The sequence below is a fragment of the Cherax quadricarinatus genome, chromosome 59 (genome assembly GCF_038502225.1).
Source record: "Cherax quadricarinatus isolate ZL_2023a chromosome 59, ASM3850222v1, whole genome shotgun sequence".
Classification (NCBI taxonomy): domain Eukaryota; kingdom Metazoa; phylum Arthropoda; class Malacostraca; order Decapoda; family Parastacidae; genus Cherax; species Cherax quadricarinatus.
In genome coordinates, this window is record NC_091350.1 from 14,846,910 (window position 1) to 14,867,914 (window position 21,005).

Genomic DNA, 21,005 nt, shown 5'->3' on the forward strand with positions numbered 1-21,005 from the left:
TATGGAAGAAGTGAATGTTTTCAGATACGTGGGAGTTGATGTATCGGCGGATGGATTTATGAAGGATGAGGTTAATCATAGAATTGATGAAGGAAAAAAGGCTAGTGGTGCGTTGAGGTATATGTGGAGACAAAAAATGTTATCTATGGAGGCAAAGAAGGGAATGTATGAAAGTATAGTAGTACCAACACTCTTATATGGATGTGAAGCTTGGGTTGTAAATGCTGCAGTGAGGAGGCGGTTGGAGGCAGTGGAGATGTCCTGTCTAAGGGCAATGTGTGGTGTAAACATTATGCAGAAAATTTGGAGTGTGGAAATTAGAAGGTTTGGAGTTAATGAAAGTACAGTGGACCCTCGCCTAACGATATTAATCCGTTCCTGAGAGCTCATCGTTAGCCGAGTAAATTTTCCCCATAAGAAATAATGGAAATCCGATTAATCCGTTCCAGACAGCCAAAAGTATTAAAAAATTATTTTTTTTCATGAAATATACATTTCCCTACAAAGAAAACAATAAGACATGCACAATAACTACATAAATAAATGTTAAAATGACACTTACCTTTATTGAAGAGTGATGAGACACTGTTTTTCTTGAACACTGGGATTTTCAGAGTGATACACCAGTAAAGGCTTCACTTTGCAATCCCCACTAGCATTACAACAAAACATGAGAGTTAGCCTGTCTTTCATAGGCTTGTGTCCTGGGAGTGCCTTTTCCTCCTGAGTAATGTAGGTCCTGATGGCATTTTCTTCCAGAACAGACCTGTTTCGTCACGAACACTTGTTGAGGGATGAATTTTTCAGCTTCGCCATGCCTTATTGCACTGTGTATGCCACTACAATTCTTAAATCTCTCAAACCAACCTTTGCTGGCCTTAAATTCACCAATATGAGCACTAGTTCCAGGCATTTTTTCCTGTTCACCTTGGTGTTAGTTGACTGTTGTGGGTCGCATCCTGGGGGACAAGATAAAGGACCCCAATGGAAATAAGTTAGACAGTCCTCGATGATGCACTGACTTTCTTGGGTTATCCTGGGTGGCTAACCCTCTGGGGTTAATCGTTTCTCGGTAATTGTTTCACGTTAAGCCACACCAACAACACACACTCCACATCTTTGAGTAGTACAGCTGACTGTGGTGGAGCAACAGCTGACTGTGGTGGAGCAACAGCTGACTGTGGTGGAGCAACAGCTGACTGTGGTGGAGCAACAGCTGACTGTGGTAGAGCAACAGCTGACTGTGGTGCAGCAGCAGCTGACCATGGTGCAGCAGCAGCTAACTGATCCAGCAACAGATGACTGGTCCAGCAACAGCTGACTGTGGTGCATCAGCAGCTGACTGATCCAGCAACAGCTGACTGGTCCAGCAACAGCTGACCATGGTGCAGCAGCAGCAGACTGATCCAGCAACAGCTGACCATGGTGCAGCAGCAGCTGACTGGTCCAGCAGCAGCTGACTGTGGTGCATCAGCAGCTGACTGATCCAGCAACAGCTGACTGATCCAGCAACAGCTGACTGGTCCAGCAACAGCTGACCATGGTGCAGCAGCAGCTGACTGTGGTACGATAGTATTTATCACCCTTTTTACCACAGGGTTGGCACTAGAAGCTTTCTTTGGGCCCATGGTGGCTTATTTAGCAGTTACAAGCACTATAAACAATGGAATAATACAAAATGTATTGATTGTATGCATGCAACCGGCCACCCTGGCTTGTAAACAATGACGGCAAGGCAGCTGAGGCGCTCAGGCTGGATGGACAGGTTCGGGACGAGTCATGTTGTTCAGAAACAGCTGATGGTGGTGCAACAGCAGCTGACTGTGGTGCAGCAGCAGCTGACTGATCCAGCAACAGCTGACTGGTCCAGCAACAGCTGACCATGGTGCAGCAATAGCTGACTGATCCAGCAACAGCTGACTGGTCCAGCAACAGCTGACCGTGTTGCAGCAGCAGCTGACTATGGTACGATAGTATTTATCACCCTTTTTAGCACAGGGTTGGCACTAAAAGCTTTCTTTGGGCCCATGGTGGCTTATTTAGCAGTTACGAGCACTATAAACAATGGAATAATACAAAATGTATCGAATGTATGCATGCAACCAGCCACCCTGGCTTGAAAACAATGACGACAAGGCAGCTGAGGCGCTCAGGCTGGGTGGACATGTATGGGAGGAATCACATTGGGCGAGTTTTTTATCGTTAAGCGGGCCAAAATTTTTACACTCAAACGCTTCGTTAGGAGGATTTAACGTTAAGCGATGCGTTCGTTAGGTGAGGGTCCTCTGTATTATTCAGAGGGCTGAAGAGGGGTTGTTGTTGTGGTTTGGTCATTTAGAGAGAATGGATCAAGGTAGAATGACATGGAGAACGTATAAATCTAGGGAAAGGAAGGCGGGGTAAGGGTCGTCCTCGAAAAGGTTGGAGGGAGGGGGTAAAGGAGGTTTTGTGGGCGAGGGGCTTGGACTTCCAGCAAGTGTGTGTGAGCATGTTAGATAGGAGTGAATGGAGACGAATAGTATTTGGGACCTGACGATCTGTTGGAGTGTGAGCAGGGTAATATTTAGTGAAGGGATTCAGGGAAACCAGTTATTTTTATATAGCTGGACTTGAGTCCTGGAAATGTGAACTACAATTCCTGCACTTTAAAGGAGGGGTTTGGGATATTGGCAGTTTGGAGGGATACGTTGTGTATCTTTATTCGTATATGCTTCTAAACTGTTGTATTCTGAGCACCTCTGCAAAAACAATGATTATGTGTGAGTGAGGTGAATGATGAAAGTATTTTCTTTTTGGGAATTTTCTTTCTTTTTGGGTTACCCTGCCTTGGTGGGAGACGGCCGACTTGTTAAAAAAAAAAAAAATCTCTAAATGACCAAACACTTCAGCAACCCCTCCTCAGTCCTCTTGATAATAGTTTTAGTAATCACTCTCCTCCAGTTTCCAAGCTACGAATTCTCTGCATTATATTTATGCCACACATTCCCCTCAGACACGACATCTCCACTGCCTCCAACCTTCTCCTTGCTGGAATGTTCACAGCCCATGCTTCACATCCATATAAGAGTATTGGTACCACTATACTCTTATACATTTCACTTTTTTGCCTCCATGGATAATGTTATTTGTCTCCACAGATGCCTCAATCCATCACCCATCTTTTTTCCTTTATCTGTGGTTCACCTCGTCTTTCATATACCCATCCGCTGACAAGTTCATTCCCAAATACATGAACACATTCACTTCCTCCATACTCCCTCCTTCCAATCTGATATCTAGTCTTTCATTACCTAAATTGTTTGTAACCTCATCACTTTTCTTTTTCCTATGTTCACTTTTAATTTCCTTATTTTATGTACCCTCCCAAATTTGTGCACCAACCTTTGCAACTTCTCTTTAGAATCTTCCAAAAGCACAGTGTCATCATCAAAAAGCAACTGTGACAACTCTTGTATTCAATTCCATAAATTTTAATCCCACATTTCGCCTCAACACTAGGTTGACATCATGCATCCCTGTTTAGGACCCACTTTTACTGGAAAATAATCTCCCTTTCTCCTGCATACCCTAGCCTGACCCTTGCTATCCTCATAAACACTTAACTGCTTGAACATCGTATAGTTGTGTACGTATATGCCTCTGTTTGATCGGAGTGGAGGCAAGTGGTTTTTATGATTTTGACTGGCAAGTGTAAGCAAGGCAACATTTATGAAGGGATTCAGAGAAAGTTAGCTGGACTTGAGTCCTGGAAGTGGGAAGTACATTGCATGCTCTCTGAAAAATGGGTGGGGATATTTCAGCTAGGAGAGGTATCTACAAGGTATCTGTAGTGTCATCACACCTCTGAAAAGAGTGATAGAGTGATGATGAAAGTGTTTTTTTTTTCCAGGTTACCCTACCTTGGTGGGAGATGACTGGTGTTAAAAAATGTATACTATACAGTTGCAACATCTGCCACATGCTCTCTTATCCACCCTATCATATGCTTTTTCTAAATCCATGAATGCAACAAAAGCTTATTTTTCTCTATCTAAATATTGCTCACTTATATGCTTCAATGTGAACACTTGGTCTGCACATCCCCTACCCCTTCTGTGATTCTGCTCTCTCTAAGCCTTAATCCTTTCAACAATAACTCTGCCATACACTCTTAACTTGGTATACTTAAGAGGCTTATTCCCTTATAATTCTTACATTCTTGTTTATCCCCTTTTCCTTTATACAAAGGAACTGAGCATTCTTTCTGCCAATTCCTTGGTAGATTCCCCTCTTTCATACATTTATTAAATGAAAGTACCAGTCACTCCAAAACTATATCCCAACTTTCTTTTAACATTTCTGTGTTTATTCCATCAATCATAGCTGCTTTACCCCCTTTTCATTCTACCCACTACCTTACACGCCTCCCCCCACACTGGCATCTGGCTCTTCCTCCTAAAAGATGTTATATACCTCCCTGCTCATTGCATGAAATGACTGCCTCCCTCTCTTCGTCACCATTTAACATCTCGGAATGTTTCCTCCAACTTCCCAATACTTCCATTCTTTTTCTAGGCTTTCTCAACTTATTAGTTTCATTCCAAAACTTTTTCTTATTCTCAGCAAAAATTTTTTGACTAAACTTCACTCACTCATTTGCTTTTCTTTTACACTCCCTCAATACTTTCTCAACCTGCCGGCTTTGGCCGGCATTGACTGTCTTTGGCTGTCTTTGTATGTCTGTCTATATCTCTATCTCTGTCTATATCACTGTCTATCTGTATCTCTGTCTCTCACATGTACTCATAAATAGTTATTATACATAATGTAAATTACCTAGGATAACTAAAAATTCCAGGCCAAGTGCTATGCAGTGTTTGTAGATATAAGACATAAATAAACACAATGCAAGTAATAGCAGTGTCACTTGCTCAGCAATCAGGGAGCGGCCCATACACCACAAACCAACAGGTTTACCAGCCACTCCCTGAGACAGATGGAAAGACAGACACACACACACAAGCAGATAGAAAGACAGACAAGCAGACAGACAGACATACAGACAGATATATAGACATATAGACAGACAGATAAGCAGAGCTAGACAGACAGACACACAGGCAGACAGACATACAGAGACATGTTTCTGTGCAAGAGTAAAAACATATAAAGGCAAGGTTTTCCCCCTCGAGCAGCACACATTCATTGAATGTCACATGTTATCTGACACTTGTTATAACACCATTCTTCAAGGAGTTTCATATTATACTCCAGACACACACACAAGACAGACAGATAAGCTGAACTAGACAGACAGATAAGCAGAGCTAGGCAGACAGACATATAGACAGACAAATAGAGGTACAGATAGACAGATGTACAGATGGACAGGCAGACTGACAGACAGACATACAAAGACATGTTTGTGTGCAAGAGTAAAAACATATCAAGGCAAGGTTCCCTCCAGCAGCTCACATTCATCAAATGTCACTGGCTGTCACTTACCTGACCCTTGTCATAACACCATTCTTCAAGGAGTTTCATACTTCAGCATGTCTAAAACATTGCTGGGACCTATAAATACTTTTTATATATTTCTAGACAATAGTAAATGACCAAGGCAGGTGAAAATGTTCACTTGTCAGTGTGATTGTTACTATTTGAGTACTATTTTAGTACATAATGTTAGTGTCAGAACAAAGATTGGCTATGAAATCACAAGCACTATTATAAATTGTAATTATCAGAACAAAAATTATAAATTAAAATAAAAATGAGAAAAAAAGATAAATCGGCAACACTTCTGCAAGCGGCAGGACTGGATGTTGCCGTCAGGTAAGCATCCAGAGCCAACTTTGATATCTTATATCTCAGTAAGTACTGGTCCTAAAAAAATTTTTTTGGTCTTATACCACACAGAAAATTGCCCTCTTTAATTTAAAAACAACAAAAAAAGCGACTTTTTTTTTATTTTTCAAAATCTGTTTTTATTTTTCAAAATCTGTCCATATGTAGATCTATGTTCACCTGCGTGGTACAGGTGAACATAGATCTACATATGGACAGTTTAAGGGTTAAAAACCTTCACATCCAGAAGTTTATCGATCAGCCTTTTGTCTACTAATAAATAATCTAACAAACTGCTGTCATTATGCCCCATATCATATCTTGTATCTTGATCCTCTTTTTTTTTCCTTTTTTAATATGCATTACCTATATGAAGTTCAGCTAAAGACCATCCCCCAATATCAGTTACCCCTGGCACCCCAGAGCTTACCTACTATGCCTTCTATAACAGTTTCTCTAAGTTGAGCATTAGTCCCCCAAAACTTCCTAACCACTCTCTTAACATCTCCCAAAATCTCTCCCCTCTACACTTTCCTCTTCCTTGGGTGCATAAACACTTAATATAACCCTCTTTTTGTATCCCACCCTTATTTTAATCTACATAATCTGCAAATTTATACATTTATAGTCCCTCTTTTTCATTCCATAACTGATCATTCAACATTACTGCTACTCCTTCCTTAGCTGTAATTATCTCAGACATGCTTGACCCCCTCTCTCTCCTCTCCCTTTTTCTTTTAAACACTGGTCATTTCCCACCGAAGCAGGGTGGCCCAAAAAAAGAAGAAACGCTTTCATAAAGTGTTATTGGTTTTTACACTTAGTAATATGTACAGGAGAAGGGGTTACTATCACCTTGCTCCCTACATTTTAGTTGCCTCTTAAGCCATACATGGCTTATGGAGTAAGGATTCTTCTCCACTTCCTCATGGATATGACTGACCTTATCCCATGTACAGCCTCTCTTCACTTAACGACGGAGTTAGGGGCCTAAGACCCCGTTGGTAAATGATTTCATCGCTAATCAAGGAATCACCTCTTACTGACACTTCAAAAGTGTCACCACTCAAAATTAAAATATTTAGTTTTATGTTTGCTGGGAAATTCCTTTCAATCTATATATTATTAACTGTAATACAACATGAAATAGGTCACTGACTTACTTTTGAGATATTTGAGGAAATGCATGCATAGCTGATTACTTGGGAATTTTTTTTTTTTTTTTTTTGAGAAAATCGCACTTTTTTAGTTTTTGCATAGGTGCGTAACGTTTTCTGTAATGATCACTGTCACTTTTTTTTTTTTAATATCCCTCCACCCTTCAATACCTCCCTATGTAATGTCAGTTTTTATTAATTTGAGTGTCTTTATCATGCTTCTACATTATTTATGTTATACCTAATATTTTGGAATAAATATGATAGGTATATAACCTTTATTGATAGTAATAGCATAATTATACAATACAGTGGTACCCCGAGTTTCGGCCATAATTCATTCCAGAAGGCTGTTTGAGTGCTGTTACCAAACGAATTTGTTCCCATAAGGAATGATGTAAATTAGATTAGTCCATTTTAGATCCCCAAAATTACACTTACAAAAGCACTTACAATAATACACTTACATAATTGTTCAAGTTGGGAGCTGTACGACACTTGGAGTACCACTGTATTTTATAGTGACATGAGCTTACACATCCATACATCATGGTGAAGCATGAGTTACTGAGAGACACTGCTCACATCTTCTCCCTCTCTCATACAGCCCAGCACACCCTCCAATACTTCTCCATGTATGTTAATTTTTATTAATTTGGGTGTCTTTATCATGCTTCCACTGCCTAGTTATTATGGCTTGAAATCCTGTCGATGCTTTCACTGCCTTTATCTTTATCATTCAAGATAGTGGAAATGGCAGAATGCGCCAGCTTCAAGTAATTGGCTATCATTTGCATTTTCTTATCAGCTTCATACTTGTTTATAATCTTCATTTTCACCTGAAAATCAAGAGCCTTCCTTTATTTCTTAGTGCTTCCTTTAGGTGAAGTCAAGATCTTCCTTTTCACTGACATCTTGTACTATGGGATGCAGAATAAAGTGCAAATTTGTACAAATATGTAGTCTTGGAGACAGTGAAATCTAATGTACTGAGCGGCTGTAGGAAGGAGTCTGAGATGCTTGACTCTGAGATGCTGCACTGCCTGTTTCCATGACCCAAGTTCTCGTATGGCATAAAATAGACTAGAGGGAGAACCTGAATGATTAAACTCAGTGACCATGTCGATAGTAATAATAATACGGTGGAACCTCGGTTTTTGTATGCCCTAGTTTGTATGTAAACCTATAGTTATTCTCTATAAAATGTATTTTTTGTAAATATTTCTCGGTGTCTGGAACGGAGTAATTGGATTATGGGAAATATTAACAAAAAATACATTTTATAGAGAAGAACTATAGTTTTACATACATACTAGGGCGTACGAAAACCGAGGTTCCACTGTATAATAATAATAAAAATAATATTCATAAAAATAATAAATAATCACTCTGAAGCAGTTTAAATGTCATACGTATTTTGTACAAGTTTGGTAGCTGACACTTAAACCACTCCAGAGCGATTGTTATTACTATTATTATTTTTTTTTCTCAATAAGTTGGCCGTCCCCCACCAAGGCGGGGTGACCCAAAAAGAAAGTAAATCCCCTAAAAGAAAATTATTTAATCATCATTCAATGCTTTCACCTCACTCATACATAATCACTGTCTTTGCAGAGGTGCTCAGATATGACAGTTTAGAAGTCCCTCCAAACTGTCAATATCCCAGACCCCTCCTTCAAAGTGCAGGCATTGTACTTCCCATTTCCAGGACTCAAGTCTGGCTAAATCTATAATAACTGGTTTCCCTGAATCCCTTCACTAAATATTACCCTGCTCACACTCCAACAGCTCGTCAAGTCCCAAAAACCTTTCATCTCCATTTACTCCTGTGTAACACGCTCACATACACTTGCTGGAAGTCAAAGCCCCTCACCCACAGAACCTCCTTTACCCTCTCCCTCCAACCTATTCAAAGACGACCCCTACCCCTCCTTCCTTCCCCTACAGATTTATACGCTCTCCAAGTCATTCCGCTTTGATCCATTCTCCCTAAATGACCAAACCATTTCAGCAACCCCTCTTCAGCGCTCTGACTAATACTTTTAGTAACTCCACACCTAATTTCCACACTCCGAATTCTCTGCATTATATTTACACCAAACACTGCCCTTAGACAGGACATCTCCACTGCTTTCAGCCACCTGGAGAGTGTACAAAGAACTTTCACGGCACACACAAGTGCGATAAGGCACCTAAACTACTGGGAACGGTTGAAGGGGGCCGCATGAGCATTAAATGTTGCTTTTTTGTTTACCGTCCGATTTCCTCCAGTTTTGGTGCACAAGACAAAGTGTTTTCACTCTTTGTAAAAAATATTTATCAAAAATATACCTCAAACAACAACTGAGAAAAGACTGAAAAAGAACTGATTTACTGAAAATGCCCTTGGGGGTGATTTATTCCTATATGGGACGACGTAAGGTTGTTTGGACACTTGGTGCCGAGAGAACAATGCTTATACGAATTTGTAATTAGTACTTTTCCTCTAAATAACTTATCTTTATTTCACAAAAAAATAAAGTTTGTTAGTTCTTGGAATGTTGCAAAAAAATCTGCCCTTTACTTCCACATAACTCCCTAAGTATTTGGAATATTTCCAAAAATGAATAAATGCAAATTAGAGAAATCATTATTCTACAATTTCTGTGAATATTATTACATTTAATTAAGTAATAAAGGCAGATGATATACCGTAAAGTGAATAAGTTACTTCCGAGATATTGGCCTGGAGCGCTGGCCGGCCCACCGTCTCAAAAAAAAAAAAAAAATATCGCGAAAATCACGTTTGTTTGGGTGTATTTCTTAGTAAACTGATGTTCTAGTGCAGTTAACCTCTTCAAAACACCGTTTTCTCTTACTCAAAGACGACATGAGAGGAGTAACTCATTTATATCGAAATATTCCCGATGGTCTCTCGCTATATTATGGCTTATTTTATTCAGTCTAGAGTATATAACATGTTTGTATGTTATTTTTAGTGTTTTTCTTTCTTTCATCACACCGGCCGTATCCCACCAAGGCAGGGTGGCCCAAAAAGAAAAACGAAAGCTTCTCTTAAATTTAGTAATTTATACGGGAGAAGGGGTTACTAGCCCCTTGCTCCCAGCATTTTAGTCGCCTCTTACAACACGCATGGCTTACGGAGGAAGAATTCTGTTCCACTTCCCCATGGAGATTTATAGTGTTTATTATATCATATTAGATCAATTCTGATAGATAAATAAGCTGTAGAGTTGATATATAAGCTGATATAAACGCAATAATGAAGTAATTTCTCCTGGCACTCTCTGGAGCGGGAACACTGCCGAGTGTTCCCAGATGGTGCCTGATTGGCTCTAAGTCTACGGATAAGCTCCGCCTACTTTTTTATGATGCCAAATAGTCAGTTATTATATTAGAAAGAATAATGCAAGAAAAAGCTATAAAAAAAAAGGAAAAAATTACAAAAAAAATATATGGGCTGTGAGCAGACGTGCTACCCACATCACCGTCACCATACCTGATATAAATGACTATAATTTCTTGTAGAAATGCCATAGAACATTCATTCTGGTACCATTGTGTTGCCAAAGAGTTAAGCTATTTTTCGGTATAAATGACTCAATTTCCATATTTTTTCGATTTTTTTTTGAGAGCGCACGGAAAATTCTCATACAGCCCCCTGGAAGTCCTTGATCTGTATTCCTTTGAATGCAGGCGAGAGAGATACATGATAATATACACTTGGAAGGTCCTGGAGGGATTGGTACCAAACCTTCACACAAAAATCACTCCATATGAAAGCAAAAGACTCGGCAGGAGATGCAACATTCCCCCGATGAAAAGCAGGGGTGCCACGAGTACAGTGAGAGACAACACAATAAGTGTCCGGGGCCCAAGACTGTTCAATTGCCTACCAGCATACATAAGGGGGATTACCAATAGACCCCTGGCTGTCTTCAAGAAGTTACTGGACAGGCACCTAAAGTCGGTACCTGGCCAACCGGGCTGTGGTTCGTACATCTGCTTGCGTACAGCCAGCAGTAACAGCCTGGTTGATCAGACCAGTGGTGCATTGAGGTATGTGTCTCCACAGATACCTCAGTGCACCACTCACCTTTTTTTCTTCATCAATTCTATGGTTAACCTCATCTTTCATGAGCCCATCTGCTGACAAGTCAACTCCCAAATATCTGAAAACATTCACTTCTTCTGTACTCCCTCTCTCCAATGTGATATTCAATTTTTCTTTATCTAAATAATTTGATACCCTCATCACCTTACTCTTATCTATGTTCACTTTCAACTTTCTGCCTTTACACACCCTCCCAAACTCATCTACTAACCTTTGCAGCTTTTCTGTAGAATCTCCCATAAGCACAGTGTCATCAGCAAAACGTAACTGTGTCAACTCCCATTTTGTACTTGATTCCCCATAATTAAATCCCACTCTCCCCAACACCCTGCATTTACTTGTTTCACAACCCCATCTATAAATATATTAAACAACCATGGTGACATTACACATCACTGTCTAAGACCTACTTTTACCGGAAAGTAATCTCCCTCTCTCCTACACACCCTAACCTGAGCCTCACTATCCTCATAAAAGCTCTTTACAGCATTTAGTAACTTACCACCTATTCCATACACTTGCAGCATCTGCCAATTGCTCTCCAATCCACTCTATCATATGCCTTTTCTAAATCCATAAATGTAATGGAAATTTTCCTACCTTTATCTAAATACTTTTCTCATATATGCTTCAATGTAAACACTTGATCTACACATCCCCTATGCACTCTAAAGCCTCCCTGCTCATCTGCAATCCTACTTTCTGACTTACCTCTAATTCTTTCAATAATAACCCTACCGTACACTTTACCTGGTATACTCGGTAAACTTATTCCCGTATAATTTTTACAATCTCTTTTGTCCCTCTTCCCTTTACATAAAGGAACTATACAGGCTCTTTGCCAATCCCTAGGTACCTTCCCCTTCTTTATACATTTCTTTCTTCTTTCAACACACCAGCCATATCCCACTGAGGTGGGTTGGCCCAAAAGGAAAAACGAAAGCTTCGCCTTTTAAATTTAGTAATATATACAGGAGAAGGGGTTACTAGCCCCTTGCTCCCGGCATTTTAGTCGCCTCTTACGACACACATGGCTTACGGAGGAAGAATTCTGTTCCACTTCCCCGTGGAATTTTTTTCATTTATTAAACAAAAATAACCACTGCAACACAATATCCCCCCCCCCTGTTTATATCATTTCTGTCATGATCCTGTCACTTCCTACTGCTTTACCCCCTTTCATCCTACATAATGCCTCACATACCTCCCCCACACTCGCATCCTGCTCTTCTTCACTCCTGAAAGATGTTATACCTCCCTGACCAGTGCATGAAATTACCGCCTCCCTTTTTTCATTGACATTTGAAAGTTCCTCAAAATATTCCCGCCATCTACCCAATACCTCCAGCTCCCGATCTGCTAACTCCCCTACTCTGATTTTAACTGACAAATCCATTCGTTCTCTAGGCTTTCTTAACTTGTTTATCTCACTCCAAAATTTTTTCTTATTTTAAGCAAAATTTCTTGCCAGTGCCTCTCCCACTCTTTCATCTGCTCTCCATTTGCACTCTCACCACTCTCTTCACCTTTCTTTTACTCTCCATATACTCTGCTCTTCTTACAACACTTCTGCTTTGTAAAAACTTCTCATAAGCTACTTATGAGAAGTGCCTACTTATGAGAAGTGCTACTTATGAGAATGTGCCTTCTTTAGTGATTAAGGACATGTGTGCAAAGTGGAGTGAGTTGCAGAGTTTTATGAAGAAATATCTCCCTAACAAAGCTGTTGCAATCCGTGTCTGCAACATGTTCAATGACAGTGTCTTGTTCCATTTTAGGAAAATCTTATAGACATCAGAAACAGACCTCTCTGGACAGATTTTTTTTGTGTGACAGGGGTCCAGTGCCAGAAAAAGACAAAGAAGAGAAGTAACCCCGGATAGGGACTTGATACCTGAAGTCCTTATGGAGGGGGATTCCCCTTCAAACCAATAATCTCTCCTCTTCACTCTCCCCTCCTCGCGTCTTCCATACGCCAACAAGAGTCTTTAATAAAGGTAAAAGTGATATTAAGTGCTCATTTATTCATTTCATTATCCTTTATATTTATTTCTCATTGTTTTCTGTATGTAAAACTATAGTTATTTTCTATAAAATGTATTTTTTGTTAATACTTTTGGGTGTCTGGAACAGATTAATTGGATTTACATTATTTCTTATGGGAAATATTGCTTCAGTTTTCGTCAGACTTTCTGGAACGAATTAATGACAAAAACCGAGGTTCCACTTTAAACAACTATTGGAGGATAGATGAGATAATGAGAGTACAGTGGACCCCCGGTTCACGATATTAATCCATTCCTGAGAGCTCATCGTAAACCAAAATTATCGGAAAGCGAATCAATTTTCCCCATAAGAAATAATGGAAATAAAATTAATCCGTGCAAGGCATCCAAAAGTATGAAAAAAAAAAAACTTACCACATGAAATATTAAGTTTAATGCAGTATAATAATTACAATAACAATAATAACAATAGAATAATCACAATAGAATAATTGACACTTACCTTTAATGAAGATCTGGTGATGATTGATGGGATGGGAGGAGGAGAGTGTTGAAGTTTTTAATGTTTAGAAGGGGAATCCCCCTCCATTAGGACTTGAGGTAGCAAGTCCTTTTCTGGGGTTACTTCCCTTCTTCTTTTAATGCCACTAGGACCAGCTTGAGAGTCACTGGACTTCTGTCGCACAACATATCTGTCCATAGAGGCCTGTACCTCTCGTTCCTTTATGACTTTCCTAAAGTGGTTCACAACATTGTCAGTGTACAGGTTGCCAACACGGTTTGCAGTAGCTGTGTCAGGGTGATTTTCATCATACTATGTATGCCACACTATGTATGCCACTACGATTCTTAAATCTTTCAAACCAGCCTTTGCTGGCCTTAAATTCACTCACATCACCACTAGTTGCAGGCATTTTTCTAATTAAATCCTCATGCAACTGCTTAGCCTTTTCACAAATGATCGCTTGAGAGATGCTATCTCCTGCTATCTGTTTTTCATTTATCCACACCAATAACAGTCTCTCAATATTTTCTAACACTTGTGGTCGCTGTTTCGTAATCACAGTTGCACCTTTTGAAAGAACAGCTTCCTTGATTGCCGTTTTCCTGCTCACTATAGTAGAGATGGTTGACTGCGGTTTACTATACAACTTGGCCAGCTCCGACACACGCACTCCACTTTCATACTTGGAATTTTTCTCTTTCTTCATTTCAGTAGTCATTAGCACCCTTGGTCTCGATGGGTTGGCACTAGAAGCTTTCTTGGGGCCCATGGTGACTTATTTTGCAGAAACAAGCACCAAAAACAGTGATAATATGGATAATATGGAATGTACCGAATGTATCCTTAGATGCGCGCACACTGGCACACATGGGGCAGTTAAGGCCACACGTGGACACGTCTCGTACGAATCGTATCGCATACCAGGTTTTGTAACGGGAACCGAGGCAAATTTTTTGTGATGTAATGCTTCGGATACCGTATTTATCAGATACCGATGGCTTTGCAAACCGGGGGTCCACTGTATAGGCAATGAGGTTGAAGATATATGCGGTAGGTTTAAGAATGTAGTGTTAGAGTGGTTACAGGAGAGTGAGTGCAGGATTGAACAAGAGTGATTGGTGGAATGATGAGGTAAATAGAATAGTAAGAGAGAAAAAGTTAGCATACGAGAGGTTTTTACAAAGTAGAAGTGATGCAAGGTGGGAGGAGTGTATGGTGAGAAAAAGAGAGGCTACGAGAGTGGTGAAAGAAAGTTAAATGAGAGCAAATGACAGAGTGGGAGAGATGTTATCAACAATAAGAAAAAGTTTTGGAGTGAGATTAATAAGTTGAGAAAGCCTAGAGAATGAATGGATTTGATAGTTAAAAATAGAAGAGGAGAGTTATAAAATGGAGAGTTAGAGGTATCAGGAAGATGGAGAGTATATGTTGAGGAATTGTTAAATGTTGATGAAGATAAGGAAGCTGTGATTTCGTGTATAGGGCAAGGAGGAATAACATCTTGTAGGAGTGAGGAAGAGCCAGTTGTGAGTGGGGGGGGGGGAAGTGTGCAAGGCAGTGGGTAGAATGAAAGGGGGTAAAGCAGCTGGGATTGATGGGATAAAGATAGAAATGTTAAAAGCAGGTGTGGATATAGTTTTGGAGTGGTTAGTACTTTTTATTTAGTAAATGTATGGAAAAGGGTAAGGCACCTGGGGATTGGCAGAGAGCATGCATAGTTCCTTTGTATAAAGGCAAAGGGGAGAAAAGAGAGTGTAAAAAAAATATAGGGGAAAAAGTCTGTTGAGTATACCTGGTAAAGTGTATGGTAGAGTTATTGAAAGAAAGAAGAGCAAGATGGAGACCAGGATAGCAGATGAACAAGGAGGCTTTAGGAAGGGTAGGGGGTGTGTGGACTAAGTGTTTACAGTGAAACATACGTGAGCGGTAAAAAGTAAAGGTAAAAAGGCTTTTGTGGCATTTATGGATTTGGAAAAGGCATATGATAGGAGGGCACTGTGGCATATGTTGCAAATGTATGGAATAGGCAGTAGGTTACTGAAAGCAGTGAAGAGTTTATACAAGGATAGTGAGGCTCAGGTTAGAGCATGTAGGAGAGAAGGAGATTATCTCCCAGTAAAAGTAGGCCTTAGACAGGGATGTGTGATGTCACCATGGTTGTTGAATAGATTTGTAGATGGGGTTGTAAGAGAGGTGAATGTTTGGGTGTTGGGAGGAGGTGTAGGGTTAAGATAACCTAACACAGTGGGAGGTGTCACAGTTGCTCTTTGTTGATGACACTGCTTTTGGGAGATTCTGAAGAGAAGTTGCAGAGGTTGATGGATGAGATTGATAGGTATAAAAAAGAAGGAAATTAAAAGTAATTGTAGGAAAGAGTAAGGTGATAAGGATAAAAAGATAGATGACAAAAGGTTGGATGTCAGATTGGAGGAAGAGAGTATGGAAGAAGTGAATATATTCAGATATTTGGGAGTGGATTTGTCAGCAGATGGATCTGTGAAAGATGAGGTGAATCATAGAATTGATAAGGAGATAAAGCTGAGTGGTGCACTGAGGAGTCTGTGGAGACAGAGAACATTATCCATGGAAGCAAAGAGGGAAATGTATGAGAGTATAGTTATACCAACACTCTTATATGGGTGTGAAGCATGGAGAACGCTGGAGGCAATGGAGATGTCATGTCTGAGGGCAATGTGTGATGTGAATATAATGCAGAGAATCAGTAGTTTGGAAATGAGGAGGAAGTTAAGGATTACTAAAACTGTTATCCAGAGGGCTGAGGAGGGGTTGTTGAGGTGGTTTGGACATGTAGAGAGGATGGAACAAAATAGAATGACTTGGAGAGTATATAAATCTGTATATAAATATGGGCTAAGGGTTGGCCTAGGAAAGGTTGGAGGGAGGGGGTGAAGAAAGTTTTGTGTGCGAGGGGCTTGGACTTCCAGCAAGCATGCGTAAACGTATTTGATAGGAGCAAATGGAGACAAATGGTTTTTAGGACTTGATGTGCTGTTGGAGTGTAAGCAAGGTAACAGTTATGAAGGGATTCAGGGAAAGCAGCAGGCTGGACTTGAGTCCTGGAGATGGGAAGTACAGTGCCTGCACTCTGAAGGAAGGGTGTTAATGTTGCAGTTTTATAACTGTAGTGTAAGCACACCTCTGGCAAAACAGTGATGGAGTGAATGATGAAAGTTTTACTTTTTCAGGCCACCCTGCCTTGGTGGGAAGCAGCCTATGTGTTAATAATAATATTAAAATAACTATCCATGATGTTCTCCATGGGGAAGTGGAACAGAATTGTTCCTCCATAAGCCATGCATGTTGTAAGAGGTGACTAAAATACTTGGAGCAAAGAGCTAGTAACCCCTTTTCCTGTATATATTACTAAATTTAAGAAAAGCTTTTTTTTTGGGGGGGGGGGGACCCTGTCTTGGTGGGATAAGGTCAGTTTGTTGGAAGAAGAATATCTTTGATGTGTCATTCCTATCACCAGACTCAAAACTTCTCGTGTTTTTCTACATAAGAGATATTTTTTAAATGTATATTATTTGGTTATAAAGTAAGAATTCTCAATATTTATAATCACACCCTTGTCAACTAGTATTTTTTTTTTTTTTTCATCATTTTTGAGATTTGGCTTTTTCATTCTGTTCTTTCAACCTCCTCCTCATAAGACAATTGTTAGATGAATTATTTAACAGCAACCATCCAGAAAGTAGAATACAAATTAGCATAAGTTTCTCAAGTCACTGAAGGCTCACCATCTTTGTCACGTTATGGTTAGTGTTCACATGTTCTACTCCTCCTTCTCCTCGTCCACCACTGCCACATTACTGCATCTTGGACATACAGTGGGTGATTGATAATCTGAACTATATGGGGTAGAGCCTCAGACAGATTCTTCTAGTTAGTATCCTCAGGATGGTCAACAGATGTGCCTCTCATTATATAGTACTGTGGAACCTTGGTACTTGAACAGCTCCCTACTTGAACAATTTGGTATTTGAACACTTTGTTTGGTAAAAACAAAAATCGCTTGGTAGTCATGTTTGTTGGCTTGAAACTCGACCAAACAAACACGACCTGTGAAAACTTTGCTGTAAACTATTTAGTGTTTGTTTACATTTTTTGGTGCTTTTTTTTTATATTGTATAAATAAGTTACCATGGGGCTTAAGAAAATTAGTGGTAACAGCCAACAAAAAAGAAAATTTGTTGGGAAAAATTTGTTCAGTACTCAGATTGGCACTCTTACAGGCTCCGGGAATGAATTAAGTTCGAGTACCAAGGTGAGGGCATCCAGTTGACACTGACATTTGTTTAGTATGTGTACTGTTGACTTAACACCCACTGTATTTTCTTCTGGTTATTGCATGAGGGCATTGTGCTCCATTCTTTTCCATCTTGCATCTCGATATAAGAACCTTACCTAACTTAACCTAGATTTTGTTGTACACAGACAGTCCCAACATACAAAGATCTAAGTTAGACATATCCACGCTTACAAATGAGGTACGTACATGTGAGCCAATTTTGCTTTTACAGCTGCTGAAATGCAGCACAGGTGTGACACAACCATTTTTATACTATTGTTTGAGAGTTGAAACACCGGGAATTCAAATTGTAGGTTGTTAACCTATTGTAGTGTATTTGATATTAAATATCTTATGTATGAACTTTTAATTCTCTTTTTCAATATGCTATACAGCACTGACAATAAGACGACACTTTTAGGAAACTTGCTCAACTTTCTTTTCTTCCTAATATTAACTGTTGTCTTATACCTGGCAACCTAATGCTCTTTTGACTTTCTTGTATTACTTCACACTTATGTAATTTATAATATGATTTAGGAAAATCAAAACAGATTTTTTTGTATGATGTTTTCACCAGCGCCGCCTCAGTGACCCCAGTGCCAACTTCAACACTTTTATAAACTCCGGTTGGAAGTCCCGCTCAGAGGGAGCCAGGTCACGCTCAGAAAATGAAGGATTAGATTACTTTGCAGACGGATTGTATGAAATTGAGTCAGGGGACGTGAGAGATGGTAAGTGTGACATCATTTTGTCCTTTTTAATAGTGGCTTGGTACTGTACTCGGTAGAAAGGAGAGGACACTCAGCAGCATGAATTCAATGTGAATCTGTGAGCAGCTGTTTGTTATTCTGAATCTTGTTTACACACTTTTTCATTGGTAAGTTAGTGTTCTAGTTGATGCATATGTTACACGTTTACCCACTTTTAGTGATTTATCCTTGTTCTTTTTCTAATGGTGATTTAGGTTTCTTTGCACTCATATTTCAGTCCATAACTTGTTTATATATTTTTTTGCCATAATGTTTCTACCTGGCAGACTGGTCAGTTTTATCCTATTTTCTGAGAGGAATGTATGGTGGGGTACAGTTTTTATAAACTTTTAATAAAATTAATTTAATGTTTTTTTTTTTTTTAGTTTGCAAGACTTGCTTCATGTTACTTATAAATGAATTTTTAATACAGCTTATCTTCAAGTTTGGGATAAACATTTTTATTTAATATGTCTAGTGTCTACACCATTATAGAGTATACACAAAATTTTCTTTGGACTGTATATTTGGATAATTGTAATAACACTTAAGCAGTTCAACATGCCATCATAAGCAGTTCAACATGCCATCATAAGCAGTTCAACATGCCATCATGAGCAGTTCAACATGCCATCATAAGCAGTTTAACATGCCATCATAAGCAGTTCAACATGCCATCATAAGCAGTTCAACATGCCATCATGAGCAGTTCAACATACCATCATAAGCAGTTCAACATGCCATCATAAGCAGTTCAACATGCCATCATAAGCAGTTCAACATGCCATCATAAGCAGTTCAACATGCCATCATAAGCAGTTCAACATGCCATCATAAGCAGTTCAACATGCCATCATAAGCAGTTTAACATGCCATCATAAGCAGTTCAACATGCCATCATAAGCAGTTCAACATGCCATCATAAGCAGTTCAACATGCCATCATAAGCAGTTCAACATACCATCATAAGCAGTTCAACATGCCATCATAAGCAGTTCAACATGCCATCATAAGCAGTTCAACATGCCATCATAAGCAGTTCAACATGCCATCATAAGCAGTTCAACATGCCATCATAAGCAGTTCAACATACCATCATAAGCAGTTCAACATGCCATCATAAGCAGTTTAACATGCCATCATAAGCAGTTCAACATGCCATCATAAGCAGTTCAACATGCCATCATAAGCAGTTCAACATGCCATCATAAGCAGTTCAACATGCCATCATAAGCAGTTCAACATGCCATCATAAGCAGTTCAACATGCCATCATAAGCAGTTCAACATACCATCATAAGCAGTTCAACATGCCATCATAAGCAGTTTAACATGCCATCATGAGCAGTTCAACATGCCATCATGAGCAGTTCAACATGCCATCATAAGCAGTTCAACATGCCATCATAAACAGTTCAACATGCCATCATAAGCAGTTCAACATGCCATCATAAACAGTTCAACATGCCATCATAAGCAGTTCAACATGCCATCATAAGCAGTTCAACATGCCATCATAAGCAGTTCAACATGCCATCATAAGCAGTTCAACATGCCATCATAAGCAGTTCAACATGCCATCATAAGCAGTTCAACATGCCATCATAAACAGTTCAACATGCCATCATAAGCAGTTCAACATGCCATCATAAGCAGTTCAACATGCCATCATAAACAGTTCAACATGCCATCATAAGCAGTTCAACATGCCATCATAAACAGTTCAACATGCCATCATAAGCAGTTCAACATGCCATCATAAGCAGTTCAACATGCCATCATAAACAGTTCAACATGCCATCATAAGCAGTTCAACATGCCATCATAAGCAGTTCAACATGCCATCATAAACAGTTCAACATGCCATCATAAGCAGTTCAACATGCCATCATAAGCAGTTCAACATGCCATCATAAAAAGTTCAACATGCCATCATAAGCAGTTCAACATGCCATCATAAACAGTTCAACATGCCATCATACTTATAAACCAACATATCTTGAGACTACCTCAAGAGACATTCTGAATACTTATTTCAATAATTTGGCATTACCTTCCCCCTTAATTGGACCAAACCATATTGGCTCCCATTCTCAGATGCTGTATGACTCTATGGTTTCCCCATGAGTATAGTAATGACAGTACAAGTTGGCCATCACTAATCCGGCAGTCGGTAATCCAGTTCCATCAGTAATCCAGCACTAATTTCAGCTAGCCTAATTTCAAATTTCCTGGGTTTTCACACCAACCTTCCGCTACTGTTTGATGGTGCTACTTGCTGCACGAGTCATTCCAATTTGTTTTTCTCCGTTTGTTATAACCTGCTCACTTTTA

The 21,005-nt window shown here is 39.6% G+C and overlaps 1 protein-coding gene across 1 annotated transcript in view; it reads left to right on the forward strand.

Moving 5' to 3' along the window:
* LOC128698727 (uncharacterized) overlaps positions 1–21,005 on the forward strand; it is a gene marked incomplete at its 5' end in the record, with an annotated part of 106,162 nt that overhangs the window by 12,873 nt on the left and 72,284 nt on the right. The window contains 1 exon segment of the mRNA XM_070097767.1: positions 18,501–18,654. Within this exon segment, the coding sequence (XP_069953868.1) occupies positions 18,501–18,654 (154 nt within the window).